This window comes from Oncorhynchus clarkii, chromosome 21, assembly GCF_045791955.1.
Source record: "Oncorhynchus clarkii lewisi isolate Uvic-CL-2024 chromosome 21, UVic_Ocla_1.0, whole genome shotgun sequence".
Lineage (NCBI taxonomy): Eukaryota > Metazoa > Chordata > Actinopteri > Salmoniformes > Salmonidae > Oncorhynchus > Oncorhynchus clarkii.
The window spans coordinates 50,320,261-50,336,489 of record NC_092167.1 but is presented as its reverse complement, the minus strand read 5'-3'; the positions used below and the strand labels follow the sequence as shown (position 1 = coordinate 50,336,489).

The following is a 16,229-nucleotide window of genomic DNA, read 5'->3' as shown; positions in this document are numbered from 1 at the left end:
CTTAGCTTAGTGATGAGCTTTGAGGGAACTAGGATGTTGAACGCTGAGCTGTAGTCAATGAACAGCATTCTCACATAGGTGTTCCTTTTGTCCAGGTGGGAAAGGGCAGTGTGGAGTGGAATCTGTTTGGGCGGTATGCAAATTGGAGTGGGTCTAGGGTTTCTGGGAGGATGCTGTTGATGTGAGCCATGACCAGCCTTTCAAAGCACTTCATGGCTACAATAGGACCCTTTAAACAGTGTGAAACTGAAGGTTTACTACCAAAGACAGACAGCCCTGATTTCAATCATGGAAAATACTGGCAATTGAAAACCTTGTCGTGGTCATTAGATTTACAGCTTTCAAAAATGTACCGGAACAGCTTGTCCAGTATAGTTTTACAGTATGTACCAAAACAGCTTACAACTCAGCATGTCTACCTACCAGTCAGCTCTATAGGTAACAACTCAGCATGTCTACATACCATTCAGCTTTATAGGTTACAACTCAGCATGTCTACCTACCAGTCAGCTCTATAGGTTACAACTCAGCATGTCTACCTACCAGTCAGCTCTATAGGTTACAACTCAGCATGTCTATATACCAGTCAGCTCTATAGGTTACAACTCAGCATGTCTACCTACCAGTCAGCTCTATAGGTTACAACTCAGCATGTCTACCTACCAGTCAGCTCTATAGGTTACAACTCAGCATGTCTACCTACCTCAGCTCTATAGGTCAGCATGTCTACCTACCAGTCAGCTCTATAGGTTACAACTCAGCATGTCTACCTACCAGTCAGCTCTATAGGTTTATAGGTTACAACTCAGCATGTCTACATACCAGTCAGCTCTATAGGTTACAACTCAGCATGTCTACATACCAGTCAGCTCTCAGCTCTATAGGTTACAACTCAGCATGTCTACCTACCAGTCAGCTCTATAGGTTACAACTCAGCATGTCTACCTACCAGTCAGCTCTATAGGTTACAACTCAGCATGTCTATATACCAGTCAGCTCTATAGGTTACAACTCAGCATGTCTATATACCAGTCAGCTCTATAGGTTACAACTCAGCTGTATAGGTTACAACTCAACATGTCTACATACCAGTCAGCTCTATAGGTTACAACTAAGCATGTCTACCTACCAGTCAGCTCTATAGGTTACAACTCAGCATGTCTCAGCATGTCTACCTACCAGTCAGCTCTATAGGTTACAACTCAGCATGTCTACCTACCAGTCAGCTCTATAGGTTACAACTCAGCATGTCTACCTACCAGTCAGCTCTATAGGTTACAACTCAGCTCTATAGCATGTCTACTACCAGTCACCAGGTCAGCTCAGTCAGCTCTATAGGTTACAACTCAGCATGTCTACCTACCAGTCAGCTCTATAGGTCAGCATGTCTACCTACCTCAGCTCTATAGGTTACAACTAAGCATGTCTACCTACCAGTCAGCTCTATAGGTTACAACTCAGCATGTCTACCTACCAGTCAGCTCTATAGGTTACAACTCAGCATGTCTACCTACCAGTCAGCTCTATAGGTTACAACTCAGCTCTATAGGTTACAACTCAGCATGTCTACCTACCAGTCAGCTCTATAGGTCACAACTCAGCATGTCTATATACCAGTCAGCTCTATAGGTTACAACTCAGCATGTCTACCTACCAGTCAGCTCTATAGGTTACAACTCAGCATGTCTACCTACCAGTCAGCTCTATAGGTTACAACTCAGCATGTCTACCTACCAGTCAGCTCTATAGGTTACAGTGTTCAAGGATGGTTAATTTATCGTTTAGGTTATGTTTTCGGCACGATAGTTAAGAACTCTGGGACTCAAAGGAGCCGAAGTCGTAACCCGACTCCCATGTCATGTGACGAGGGAACTGTCAATCAAACAGGGAAATGCCACTCACTCAGTCTGTGGTGCATTCCAACATAGAGAGAGCTCAAAGTAGAAGTTCTCTAATCACAAGTGTTTGTGTGTGTGTGTGTGTGTGTGTGTGTGTGTGTGTGTGTGTGTGTGTGTGTGTGTGTGTGTGTGTGTGTGTGTGTGTGTGTGTGTGTGTGTGTGTGTGTGTGTGTGTGTGTGTGTGTGTGTGTATGAGTTCATTGGTATGAGACATAGAGCCTGGGAAAGTCTGACATGGGACAGAGATGACAGCCCAAAATAAAACCCCAACAGGACAACCCCCCCACACACACCACCCCAGTCCAGCTGTCCCAGGGTTGTCTAGTGTAAAGCCTCTGTGGCACGGAGTTAGCCTGCCACTCGTCCCCTGGAGAATAATTTAATCAAAATACTGATTTATATCTGAGAACAATATCTGATAGAGGGATACTATCTAACTCTCTGTGTCCCATTAGAATTACAAAAACTGAGGCTGTGTTCCAACACACACAGGGAGTCTGACAACACAGCTGATAGGATGGCTCTCCAACCTCCTATTATAAAACCCAAGGCAATGTTTCAATTGGCACACTATCGTATCGTATTACTGCCACTGCTGAGCCCAAATCACTGCTTCGTCCTAATGAAATAGTATCTAGGAGTCATTATAAATCACTGATTCATCCTAATGAAATAGTATCTAGGAGTCATTATAAATCACTGGTTCATCCTAATGAAATAGTATCTAGCAGTCATTATAAATCACTGCTTCTATGTTCGTAGTGTTATATCGTACTGTTTACTGCCTTATAATTAGCTGTTTGCCTGTTTGGATATTGAAGAACATACCTGATTAATAAGAAAGATAGGGGCCTAAAATCTAATATTTAATTGGTCATCTAAGAGTTCTGAACCTTTCATCTGTGATCCTGATTGGCTAATGAACGATCTCTGCTCTATGTGGTCTAGCAACAACCAAGCAGGACAACGGGGTCAGGTGGCGTGTGTCAAAACGCAACACACACACACCCACACACACAGGCCCACACACACAGGCCCACACACACAGGCCCACACACACAGGCCCACACACACAGACCCACACACACCCACACAGACACACACACAGGCCCACACACACCCACACAGACACACACACAGGCCCACACACACCCACACAGACACACACACAGGCCCACACACACCCACACAGACACACACAGACACACACACAGGCCCACACACACCCACACAGACACACACACACACACACACACACACACACACACACACAGGCCCACCCCAGGCGAGGATGGAACTTACAGTACAGTACTGTAGGGTGCAACAGAATGGAGCGAGCCGTCCTCTCCCTCAGCCACTCTGGACAGTGCCAGTCAATGCCAGTCAGGCAGACTGAAGACCATAGCTGTGTTATGTCTCAGTGCCGCATGGTTACCTCAGACCTTCTCCTTCAATGATGCCCCAAGGCCCATCGTGATGAATGAATCCTGCTATTTACCTGTTTGGGCAGGTGGGCAGGTGTGTTTTCCTTCTACCAGGATACGTGTCAGTAGGGGAACAGCCATAGCATTCTGACTCCCTTCTATCAACCCCCAGGATACGTGTCAGTAGGGGAACAGCCATAGCATTCTGACTCCCTTCTATCAACCCCCAGGATACGTGTCAGTAGGGGAACAGCCATAGCATTCTGACTTCCTTCTATCAACCCCCAGGATACGTGTCAGTAGGGGAACAGCCATAGCATTCTGTCGTTTCCTTGTGATGGGGTAGTTGGACTGTGTGCCTGTCGTTTCCCTGTGATGGAGGGGTAGTGGGACTGTGTGCCTGTCGTTTCCCTGTGATGGGGTAGTGGGACTGTGTCCCTGTCGTTTCCCTGTGATGGAGTAATGGGACTGTGCCTGTCGTTTCCCTGTGATGGAGGGGTAGTGGGACTGTGTCCCTGTCGTTTCCCTGTGATGGAGGGGTAGTGGGACTGTGTGCCTGTCGTTTCCCTGTGATGGAGTAGTGGGACTGTGTCCCTGTCGTTTCCCTGTGATGGGGTAGTGGGACTGTGTGCCTGTCGTTTCCCTGTGATGGAGTAGTGGGACTGTGTGCCTGTCGTTTCCCTGTGATGGGGTAGTGGGACTGTGTCCCTGTCGTTTCCCTGTGATGGGGTAGTGGGACTGTGTCCCTGTCGTTTCCCTGTGATGGAGGGGTAGTGGGACTGTGTCCCTGTCGTTTCCCTGTGATGGGGTAGTGGGACTGTGTCCCTGTCGTTTCCCTGTGATGGAGTAGTGGGACTGTGTGCCTGTCGTTTCCCTGTGATGGAGTAGTGGGACTGTGTGCCTGTCGTTTCCCTGTGATGGAGTAGTGGGACTGTGTGCCTGTCGTTTCCCTGTGATGGGGTAGTGGGACTGTGTCCCTGTCGTTTCCCTGTGATGAGTAGTGGGACTGTGTGCCTGTCATTTCCCTGTGATGGGGTAGTGGGACTGTGTGCCTGTCGTTTCCCTGTGATGGAGGGGTAGTGGTACTGTGTCCCTGTCGTTTCCCTGTGATGGAGTAGTGGGACTGTGTCCCTGTGATGGGGTAGTGGGACTGTGTGCCTGTGATGGGGTAGTGGGACTGTGTGCCTGTCGTTTCCCTGTGATGGAGGGGTAGTGGGACTGTGTGCCTGTCGTTTCCCTGTGATGGGGTAGTGGGACTGTGTGCCTGTCGTTTACCTGTGATGGGGTAGTGGGACTGTGTGCCTGTCATTTCACTGTGATGGAGTAGTGGGACTGTGTGCCTGTCATTTCCCTGTGATGGGGTAGTGGGACGGTGCCTGTCGTTTCCCTGTGATGGAAGGGTAGTGGGACTGTGCCTATCCTTCTCCTCCTGCCACATCTCTCCATCATTCTCCTCCTGCCTCATCGCTCCATCCTTCTCCTCCTGCCTCATCTCTCCATCCTTCTCCTCCTGCCACATCTCTCCATCCTTCTCCTCCTGCCACATCTCTCCATCCTTCTCCTCCTGCCACATCTCTCCATCCTTCTCTTCCTGCCACATCTCTCCATCCTTCTCCTCCTGCCTCATCTCGCCATCCTTCTCCTCCTGCCTCATCTCTCTATCCTTCTCCTCCTGCCACATCTCTCCATCCTCCTCCTGCCACATCTCGCCATCCTTCTCCTCCTGCCACATCTCTCCATCCTTCTCCTCCTGCCTCATCTCGCCATCCTTCTCCTCCTGCCACATCTCTCCATCCTTCTCCTCCTGCCACATCTCTCCATCCTTCTCCTCCTGCCTCATCTCTCCATCCTTCTCCTCCTGCCACATCTCGCCATCCTTCTCCTCCTGCCACATCTCTCCATCCTTCTCCTCCTGCCACATCTCTCCATCCTTCTCCTCCTGCCACATCTCTCCATCCTTCTCCTCCTGCCACATCTCTCCATCCTTTTCCTCCTGCCACATCTCTCCATCCTTCTCCTCCTGCCTCATCTCTCCATCCTTCTCCTCCTGCCTCATCTCTCCATCCTTCTCCTCCTGCCACATCTCTCCATCCTTCTCCTCCTGCCTCATCTCTATTCATATCTCCATGTCTGGTGGAATACTCAACAGTGGTGTTGATTTGAACCTGTGTCCCTCCTGCATGCATTAAAACAGTCTCAGCCCTATGACCTCAAGCCTATAACATTAGCTTGAGGAGCTAACACAATTTATAACTTGGTCAGTTGCTTAACTGTGAATGTTATGCTGTAGGGCTAGAGTTCCCCCATCTGGTGAAAAAATGTTCATGCAATGTCTTTCTATCTACAGCTCTGTTTTCATTTGGTCGGGTCTGTGTGTTGTGGGAGGAGTGAAATAAACTAAAGAGCACATCGGTTTAACTTCGTTTTACCACAGAGAGAACATATGGTAGTGAGAGGTAGCCAAGTGGCCGGGAGTGGGAGGTGGAACGTGATGGATTTTGGCTGACATTTGGCTAATTTTCTCATCGATGAAACATTTAATCTCAATACAGTTTTCTGTCAAAACTAGAATATGTTACGAACAGAGTGGACTACGTTTTGTAGACACTGCCTTTTGCCAAAGGTGTAAAAAAAAAAAAGTGCGTTGTTTAGGAGTGAAAATGGGAAAAGAGTTATTGCACATGCGCAGTTCATAGTAAGCGTTCCCTAACGGAAATATGCAAACTTCTGCTTAGAACACGCCAATAGGTTCTCGCTAGTTTATGCTTGGCTCCGCCCACTATGACTCGTTTGGAAACGACAGGCTGTCTATCTTGGTTTATGTTATAAAAAAATAATCATCTTTGGTCAAGCGTCCGGGAGCCGCCGGAAAAGAGAGAAATTCAGTAAACTAGGAGATATCTACATAGAAAACAAACGAAAAAATAAGGAAAGGTATGTCACAAAAACATATTTCAGATGACAGAAGAGATTTTGTTGTTCATATCTTTGATTTTAAAACGGACAACACCGTCCGTCTGGAAGTAGAAACTGTCGGTTTGGCCTCTGCGAAACAGGAAATCCAACATGGCGGGCTGATTGTTTGCGGAAAGTTGAAGCAGCAAAGCCAAGTAACTAGTTAAACCTTCACAGCCTAGTCAACAACCAATGTTGTGGTTTTTCCTGTGAAAATCTGTATGATACATTACATATTTGGTGAAGGGCCCAATATCTTTGGATGTAGCACGTGCACATGATTGTTTGGCTAGCAATGCTAATCGGCTAACTGTTCGGCTAGTCGGCTAGCCTGTGAAACACTTAACACTACTAACGTGAGTTACTTCATTTCTGTTAGTGAAGTTCTACACATTGGCAGAATTGTTCTTATTTGTGAATTTGCATGGCTATCGATTCTGAATTTGTGTTGTGAAAGGCATTTTACAAGTTGTACCACTAGCTAGTTGGTTAGCTGGTTGTCTCGCCGCCAGCTGATGACTAATGATTTTCAGCCAGTTGAGGACACGGCCATCCGCTCTTTTTTTTCCCCCCCAAGAAGCATATGGCGTTTTTAAAAGATACGACTTTTACGTCCAGTTTTTTTTTATATTTCTTTTGAATTTGAGTTGTTGTAGATAAAATCTCCAACCAACGTTATTGCTTGCAGGTGAACATTTACATTGTAGCCTGCTTATTTTTTAACAAACGATTGTTCTGTAAAGGGGAAGTGTTAAGAGCCCCGACACTTAGTCTGAACGTTACGCCTTGATCTGACCGACGTCAATGCAGCGTAGTACATTCTGCAGTCAAACTTTTTTTCACTATACAATCCAAAATGTTTTGTGGATATGTGTGCAGCAGAAATTCAATATTCACCTTTTTTCTACTGTTTCTTTTAAGTCTACGCTATGGATAAATCCAACGTATGCATCACAACGAACGCACCGCAACTGCCTCTGCAATGCAATGCTGCTGAGTTCCATTGGAAGTGAATGTACCTCTGGTGTACCATGACACCTTGTGCACGGCCGGTTGCTTTAAAACCTCTTAAGGATCCGCCCCTTTAAAAAAAAATGTTCTCTGAAATGACATACCTACCGGACTGACTACACCGCTCCCGTTGTGTGTGCAAGCGTTGCAAAATAAATGTAGAAATCTATATTATTCAATTATTGCACTCACACTGCTTGCCCGCCAACCAGCGTCTGTCTGCATTGCTAAGGCTTAAATAGAAGTCAGAGAAGTAAAGCTTATTAAACATCGGTGATACTATCAAGAGCAGTGTGCGGTTTCCGTTTTCCTTCAGACTGATCCAATGAACCATTGCATTTCTCTTCAAATTTTTGTATCAAGTCTGCCCAATTGTGCCTAATTGGTTTGTTAATACATCTTCAAGTTCATAACTGTGCACTATCCTCAAACAATGGCATAGCATTCTTTCACTGTAACAGCTACTGTAAATTGGACAGTACAGTTAGATTAACAAGAATTTAAGCTTTCTGCCCATATCAGATATGTCTAAGTCCTGGGAAATGTTCTTGTTACTTACAACCTCATGCTAATCACAGTAGCCTACGTTAGCTCAACAGACGCGCAGAGGGGGACCCACCGATCATGTAGAGGTTTTAAAACTGTATGTGTTTTCTCTGCAGAAGTTAATTTAATCGGGAGGCGAACTGCACCGCTGCGACTCGTCTGCTGGACTAGGTTTCAGTCTGTGTTCCATGCATTGAATTTTGAATTATTATTATTATTATAATTTTTTTTAAACTTGTGAGTTGCATTGCTTACAAGTAGTAAACAACTGATTTGTGCTAATGTGTAGCGTTAGCAAAACGGTACGCAGCATCATCTGGTTGTGAGAGCAACAACAGTCGCCTTCTGCTACTATTTCTGTCATACGGTCGGCCGCGTACGTTTGATATTTCCAACGTACCACACAGAAACGCAACTGCCTCTGCCTAGCAACGCGCCGTTACGTTGGAAACAAATGTAATTCTGGTGATACCAAAAATGCGATGTCGGTGTGTTCGACAGCGTACCTCTAATTCAGTGGTAACTTGTGTTCGCGGTGTGTTCTTCTAAAAACCTAAAGGTTAAATGAATAAATCAACCTTTTTTTTAAATTTAGATTTAGGGTAACCCACACGGCCATGTTTCCATGTTTACGGAAGACCGTCCGAAAACACGTGTGTAAATGTGTTGTTGCTGTCTACAACTGGGATGAAACGGGTCAAATCATTATTATTCTATTTGTTAAATTATTTTGATGTGAGATTTATGTTTCTAGAATCGTACCGGCAATTTTGATAATTCTATTTATTGTTTAGGTGGATTATTTTGTCTCATTTGGCTCCTGGAACCAATGAACCTTTTAAACAGAACATGTAAGGTCCTTGAACCATAAGGAGTAAAGTTAGGCCCCGTTCGTCCAGCATTGGGCTTAATAATAATAAATACAATGTTTCTCGCTAATATATGTTGCTTTTTTTTAATCAAGATTATAGGCTTCGTTCCACTGCAACATTGTAGAATCTTGTATTAACATAGTAAAATGTATTTATATATTGTATTTATATATACTTTATATATACTTCAGCTAAATCTGATCCACAACTGTTACTTTAGCTGAATCTGATCCACAACTGTTACTTTAGCTGAATCTGATCCACAACTGTTACTTTAGCTACAGTGGTATTTGATACAAGCCCTGTTTTGAATTTCTGAATTGACTGTCTTTGTTTATCCTTTTTGGTCAATGTCGCTATTATAGTATATTATATTTTGTTGTACATGACATGAAGTATCAATATCAGTTGTTGTTCATGTCTAATCTTTGTTAGAAAGCTGTTCACCTTCTTTCAAATTTCACTAAAACTGTGTGTTAAGTTTGTATGTTTTTACAATGACCACCTATCCCCCCCCCCCCCTTCCTGTCTGTTCCCTGTTTGCTTTCTCCAGTGAAGACACATGAACAATCCTCTGCTCTGTCTAGACCTAACCAACAGAAGCCCGATGTTCTAGAAGTTGTGCTAGAACAGTTTGACCTGGATCGGAACTGATTTTGAAAGTGCTTGTGTGAAACAAAATGGAAACTGACCAAACTGATCAATCCCTTAAAAAGCCAGTCTTGTTTTTCAGTTTGATTACTACTGTCTATAGCCCTGTCACAGGACGAGCCAGAGAGAAGACCAACCAATAATCCTCCTCCTCCTCTGTGTCTTTCTCCTCTCCCAACTCTTTCAGCGTTGCGTTGCTATTGGAGCGTTGTGCTGCTCCCCTTTCGAGCCCGCTGAGTCTGATTGGAGGGCTGGGAGTTGGAATCCCGCCCCCGCAGCGCCTCTTATGCCACTCCTCCCTGCTTCTGGCCCAGCTCAAAGCACAGCTCGCCATCAATCAGCTCGTTGCCGCGGGAAACATCGCCAACGCCGTTACCTGCGCCAACCATCCACTACCCTCCCCTCACCCCCATCCTCCTCTTGCCCTCTTCCTCAACCTCTTGAAAGCGACATCCACCACCAATAACATGTACCATCCCCTATATAATCCGTTAGGGGGTCAGTACTCTTCACAAGCCCAGAGAACACCAGCTCAGATGGGGCGGTATGGACTCACACAAGCCCAGTCCGGGATGGACCCTCTGTTGGCCTCACGCCTGGGTCTGGGCCCTGTCTCTGCTGGTGGTTCCTCTGGTTTTTCCAGCCAGGGGGGCATGATGTCCTCGATGGGGTACAACCTGGGGCAGAGATCAACCGGGATGACCCCGGAGTTGGAGATAGACCACCACATCCGCTGGGCCAGAGAGGACGTGAGACTGCTCAGCCAGATGGTGCAGCAGAAACAGAACCAGCAGACCCAAATGAATCTTCGCCTGAATCGCAACCCCGGGGATGAGCTTTCGTCTAGGGTAGGGATGGGTAGCTACACCTCTGGCCGGTCCTGCAGCGACCAGCAGAGCTCCATGGCCTCCTGGTCTGGCCACGTGACCCAGTCTGCTTCCTCTAAGCTCTTCTCCTCCCCCCTCCCTCAGTCGTCCCCTTCCACCTCCCAGATGTACCAAAGCCAAACCTCTGGGTTTGGTGGTGCGGGAGAGCCGGGACCCACCTCAATGGGTTCTGAGGCGCCCTTGAGTGTCTCCGCCTCGTCTGGCACCGATCCTCCAGCCCGGTACACACCAGAGTCCGCCAGCAACATCCTGGCGAGTTTTGGCTTGTCCAACGAGGACTTGGAGCTCCTGAGCCACTATCCAGACGATCAGCTGACCCCAGACAACCTGCCCTTCATCCTCAGAGACATCTGCATCCGTAAGGCCAATAGAAACATGGATGTGGACCATCGGCATGACAACAGACCCAGCCCGGGGACGGGCCACTTAGGTGGAGGACGGAGCAAAGTTATCGATTATGGAAATACTGATGCTTCTAAATACGACAGTTATGACAATATTCGATCCAATAGTTACGGCGGACAAGATCCGCTCCCGAAAGAGTCGATGAAATACGCTGTCGGAGACTCTCCAAGTGGGCACACCGGGACACCGTACGGCACTGTTGGAAGATCCATGACCTCAGGCCTTTCCGAGCAACAGCAGATTTGCAGCGCTGCAGTCCAGAGTTATATCTCTCTCCCCAAGAGTGACAACGACACTCGTATCGGTCTTCCTCCGCCTTCCAGCCTAACCCAAAAGACCCTCAAAACCCACGACTTATCTAAAGCGGCACCCAAACCTATGAACATCCCTGTCCACGGCGGAGACCAAGGACTCGACCGACTCCTCTCATCTCAGAATCGAGGCACTGCTCGAGGCCAGGTTCAGCCTCGGTCCGACCTGGTGGTTCTTAGTGGTGGAGTTGGAGGAGATGCAAGACTCAAGATCGGAGGTATCCCAGTGGGGATTCCTCCTCCCACGCCACCCCTCATGTGGCCTCCCCTATTCCCCGTCATGAATCCGTCGGTTCCCCCTCCCGGTCACGTTCCGGTGACTGGTCCGCCTCCCCAGATGGGTCCGCCTCCCCTGGTGGGTCCGCCTCCCCTGGTGGGTCCGCCTCCCCGGGTGGGTCCGCCTCCCCGGGTGGGTCCGCCTCCCCGGGTGGGTCCGCCTCCCCTGGTGGGTCCGCCTCCCCGGGTGGGTCCACCTCCGTCGATGTTCCAGCAGATCAACATCCCACCCCCAACGTTGATGATGCCGACGAGGTTGCCGGCACCGACCACGATGAGCGATTACTCCGCAGCTTCTCCCAGAATCTTTCCTCATACCTGTTCTCTCTGTAACGTAGAATGTGCCCAGCTAAAGGTGAGTTTTCATCATACTATAACCTGTCTTGACCAGACCTGGGTTGAGATACCATTTCAAATACGTTGAGTGTTTTTTCTCTAGCCCAAGGGGCTGTTCAATTCTGGTCCTCGAAGGCCCGAAACACAACATTTGTTTTTTGCTTCTACCTGGTATCCCGGGTCTGAATCAGTCCCAGATAATTAAACGGGTGTTTAAGCAAATAAAAATGATTTGGAATGTCAAATGGTATGTGAACCCAGGTCTTGGACCCCCTTCGTACTGACTTTTTTGGTTTTGTGTAACTTTGAAACTCTTTGAACCTCATGTTGTATCTCAAGACTTCTCTCGTTGAATGTGTTTCCATTTTGTTAATTCAAAAAACGTAAGTCTAGCTTATGATGCGATTATCACTCGTTGACCCCTGACCCCCCCCCCCCCCCTCCCACAATGCACGGTGAGTTGAGATGTACTAAAACAGATGGAAATAATGTGAAAATGCTTTTTAGAGTACAATATTAGCGAATTGCTTGACTCGAGGAATATGTAAACATTAAATCCTGGACAGCATTCAACATTATGTTGTAATTATTGAATACTGTATGTCATGAGATTTCTTTTTTTATATAGATATTTTTTTAAAAAAATATTGTAATTGTATTTGTATATAAATGCCTTGTTGACTTTATAAGACATTGAGTTTAATGTGTGACTTTCGATGACCATGATTTGCCCGAGGCCAAGTTTTTTTTTTGACTCTGTATAAACAGTTACCCTCGTTCTATCAATAGGCCTTTACCGTGGTCAATTAATGAATGATTTAGCTAACTATGCCACATGTATCTATCTCTCTATATCTCTAGATCTATCAATATCTATATCTCTCTATATCTATCTCTATGTATCTATATATCTATATCTATCCATATCTCTATATCTATCTCTATCTATATCTCTATCTCACTCGAACCCCTGGATATACCATATCCCCTATGTCATTACACAGTATAAACCAATGACAGTAACTCTCACCACATACTCCTCTACTAACTTTTCAGCCAATTTATTTAGTTACTTTGTTAATAGTTTTTTTTTTTTGGTGGGGGGGGGGGGGGAAGATGGCTGCCGAGAGAATCCAATCTACAGAGAAGATTCCAGATGCTGCTTTTCCCATCAGACTTTCCCCCCAACGGACTCTTGCCGTACCTACCTAGTGTTGTTCTTGGTAGAACAGGCAGCGTGTGTAACTAGGCTATTTGTGTAGTATAGCATTTTTAACTAACTCCTGCTATGTAAAGCAGAGAAATTTGACTTTTTTGCACTAGCTGCAAGGTGGGAAACCAAACTGATATTGAAAGGACTTGTTTGAGGGCGAAGCGGTGGAGACTGACTCAGACTGACTGTCGTCTCTGTTTTGACCAACAGAACTGGATTGAGCATCAAAACACCAGCCTCCACATCGACAACTGCCGGCTGCTCAGGAAATTGTGGGTTATGTCTCCTGTCTTTAAAAAAAATATATATAATGTCTGCCTGGCTCTTTCTAAATTTAGTATTTTCCTCGTGTCCTCTCCCCTCATCTCCTCCTCTAAGTCCATTGGAGGAGAAAGTCCTAGAGTGGAGGGACTCGATAGCTTCTCCTCCAATACAGCTGAGAAAGGAGGTCGAGGGAAATAGGATGCGAGGGAAAACGCAGAAAGGCGAATTGATATCTATGATCCCAACGATCGCCATCACGCTGTACATTTATGCTAATCCCCTTTTCCCTTCTTCCAGGTATCCTGACTGGAACGGGGAAACTGTGTCAAGGTGAGGAAGTTTTCTGTACTCGGTTATACAGTAGAAGGGATCCCTCTGAAGGTCATCGCTGACTCAGTTCTTAGCTTACATTTTAAACCGGAATAACTTCTTCAGGCTGTGCTTACTGGCCTAGTTCCCTTCTCTCCTTCCCTCTCTTTCTCCGTCCTCTCCTCTCTCCCTCCTTTTCTCTCTCTCTCTCTCCAGCCCTGCTCCCAGTAGAAACGACAACAACCAGAGTTCCTCCAAACGTCGCCAGACCACCTCTCGTTCTCCGTCCCGCTCTCCTTCTCCTCGCCTCTCCTCCTACCGCACCTCGTCCTCCGCTGCTCGCCGACCTCGATCCAGGGAACGATCCCGCTCCCGGGAACGTAGACACAGCGCCGGCAGACGGCGTTCCCGGTCTCCTGGTTCGCGCCGGGAGCGTGACCCTCCGGCGGCGTCGTCTTCGCACCGGGATCGGGAACGTCGGCGTTCCCGCTCGCCCCAGACAACTTCTTCATCCCGGAGGAGGTAAGAGGACAGAAAAGTCAATAGACTGTATTGTAGTGCTTTTTTAAATTTTATTTCTAGTTGATAAAACATTTTATGTATCTTTTTTTCAGATGAATGAAAGCTACTCTATGATTTTAAAATGTCTATTATATCTGAATATTCTTTTTACGTCTAATAAAATGCATTCAAGTAATTTAAGTTAATTAATTCATCCAGGTCGCGTTCTAGGAGCTATGAGCGGGAGCGTCGGGAGGCGAGGAAGAGCAGCCCTTCAGCAGGAGGGAAGAGCAGACAGCAGAAGTCTAGCAGTGCTGAGAGACTGGCCAAGAAACTACTGGAGTCATCTGGTAAGAGAGATAGGGAACAATTATCCTGTTTACAGCCCGGTGAGGAGACCGCTTTTAGCCCGGGGCTAACACTGACCTTAGCCCGGGGCTAACACTGACCTTAGCCCGGGGCTAACACTGACCTTAGCCCGGGGCTAACACTGACCTTAGCCCGGGGCTAACACTGACCTTAGCCCGGGGTTAACACTGACCTTAGCCCGGGGTTAACACTGACTTTAGCCCAGGGTTAACACTGACCTTAGCCCAGGGTTAACACTGACCTTAGCCCAGGGTTAACACTGACCTTAGCCCAGGGTTAACACTGGCCTTAACCCAGGGCCAGTCTTAGCCTGAAGGATAACCCAGGGCTAACACTGACCTTAGCCCAGGGACAATCTTAGCCTGAAGGATAGCCCAAGGCCAGTCTTAGCCCGAAGGTTAGCCCAGGGTCAGTCTTAGCCCGAAGGATAGCCCAGGGTCAGTCTTAGCCTGAAGGTTAGCCCAGGGACAGTCTTAGCCTGAAGGATAACCCAGGGTTAACACTGACCTTAACCCAGGGCCAGTCTTAGCCTGAAGGATAACCCAGGGTTAACACTGGCCTTAACCCAGGGCCAGTCTTAGCCTGAAGGATAACCCAGGGCTAACACTGACCTTAGCCCAGGGACAGTCTTAGCCTGAAGGATAGCCCAAGGCCAGTCTTAGCCTGAAGGTTAGCCCAGGGTCAGTCTTAGCCTGAAGGTTAGCCCAGGGCCAGTCTTAGCCTGAAGGTTAGCCCAGGGCCAGTCTTAGCCTGAAGGTTAGCCCAGGGCCAGTCTTAGCCTGAAGGTTAGCCCAGGGCCAGTCTTAGCCTGAAGGTTAGCCCAGGGCCAGTCTTAGCCTGAAGGTTAGCCCAGGGCCAGTCTTAGCCTGAAGGTTAGCCCAGGGCCAGTCTTAGCCTGAAGGTTAGCCCAGGGACAGTCTTAGCCTGAAGGTTAGCCCAGGGTCAGTCTTAGCCTGAAGGTTAGCCCAGGGACAGTCTTAGCCTGAAGGTTAGCCCAGGGCCAGTCTTAGCCTGAAGGATAGCCCAGGGTTAATGATGCAGTGTGAAGAGGTGCAGTTGAATCTCAATGGTCTTTCCTTGATTCCTCTCGCCTTCAAAAGTGGGGGGAGGAACTTCAGCTTTTCTCCTCCAATTAGTTTTGATATGTAAGGTAAGTCGAGAGGATGTGAAGAATCAAGGAAATCACATTGATTAATTCTTCTACACTCTGGTCAAGAGAACCAGTACATTACTTATCTCTCACACCCTGACCCAATGTCTCCCCCTCTCCTTCTAGCTGGCCTGTCTCCCCCTCTCCTTCCAGCTGGCCTGTCACCCCCTCTCCTTCTAGCTGGCCTGTCTCCCCCTCTCCTTCTAGCTGGCCTGTCTCCCCCTCTCCTTCCAGCTGGCCTGTCACCCCCTCTCCTTCCAGCTGGCCTGTCACCCCCTCTCCTTCCAGCTGGCCTGTCTCCCCCTCTCCTTCCAGCTGGCCTCTCTTTGATCCATCCCTTTGTATTCCAGCTGGCCTCTCTCTCCCCCTCTCCTTCCAGCTGGCCTCTCTCCCCCCTCTCCTTCCAGCTGGCCTGTCTCCCCCTCTCCTTCCAGCTGGCCTGTCACCCCCTCTCCTTCTAGCTGGCCTGTCTCCCCCTCTCCTTCTAGCTGGCCTGTCTCCCCCTCTCCTTCCAGCTGGCCTGTCACCCCCTCTCCTTCTAGCTGGCCTGTCTCCCCCTCTCCTTCTAGCTGGCCTGTCTCCCCCTCTCCTTCCAGCTGGCCTGTCACCCCCTCTCCTTCCAGCTGGCCTGTCACCCCCTCTCCTTCCAGCTGGCCTGTCTCCCCCTCTCCTTCCAGCTGGCCTCTCTTTGATCCATCCCTTTGTATTCCAGCTGGCCTCTCTCCCCCCTCTCCTTCCAGCTGGCCTCTCTCTCCCCCTCTCCTTCCAGCTGGCCTGTCTCCCCCCTCTCCTTCCAGCTGGCCTCTCTTTGATCCATCCCTTTGTATTCCAGCTGGCCTCTCTCCCCCCCT

The 16,229-nt window shown here is 48.0% G+C and overlaps 1 protein-coding gene across 3 annotated transcripts in view; it reads left to right on the top strand.

The window, feature by feature from the left end:
* The window catches only part of LOC139379121 (zinc finger protein 638-like), a 99,866-nt gene that overhangs the window by 15,078 nt on the left and 68,559 nt on the right, over nucleotides 1-16,229 (top strand). For 2 of the 3 annotated variants that reach the window (XM_071121954.1, XM_071121953.1), the window contains exons 2-6: nucleotides 9,545-11,591; nucleotides 12,996-13,057; nucleotides 13,347-13,379; nucleotides 13,575-13,880; nucleotides 14,079-14,209. In XM_071121954.1, the coding sequence (XP_070978055.1) occupies nucleotides 9,545-11,591; nucleotides 12,996-13,057; nucleotides 13,347-13,379; nucleotides 13,575-13,880; nucleotides 14,079-14,209 (2,579 nt within the window). Of the gene's footprint in view, nucleotides 1-6,170; nucleotides 6,257-9,544; nucleotides 11,592-12,995; nucleotides 13,058-13,346; nucleotides 13,380-13,574; nucleotides 13,881-14,078; nucleotides 14,210-16,229 lie in introns of those variants that run through there. The other variant, XM_071121955.1, reaches the window with a different exon arrangement.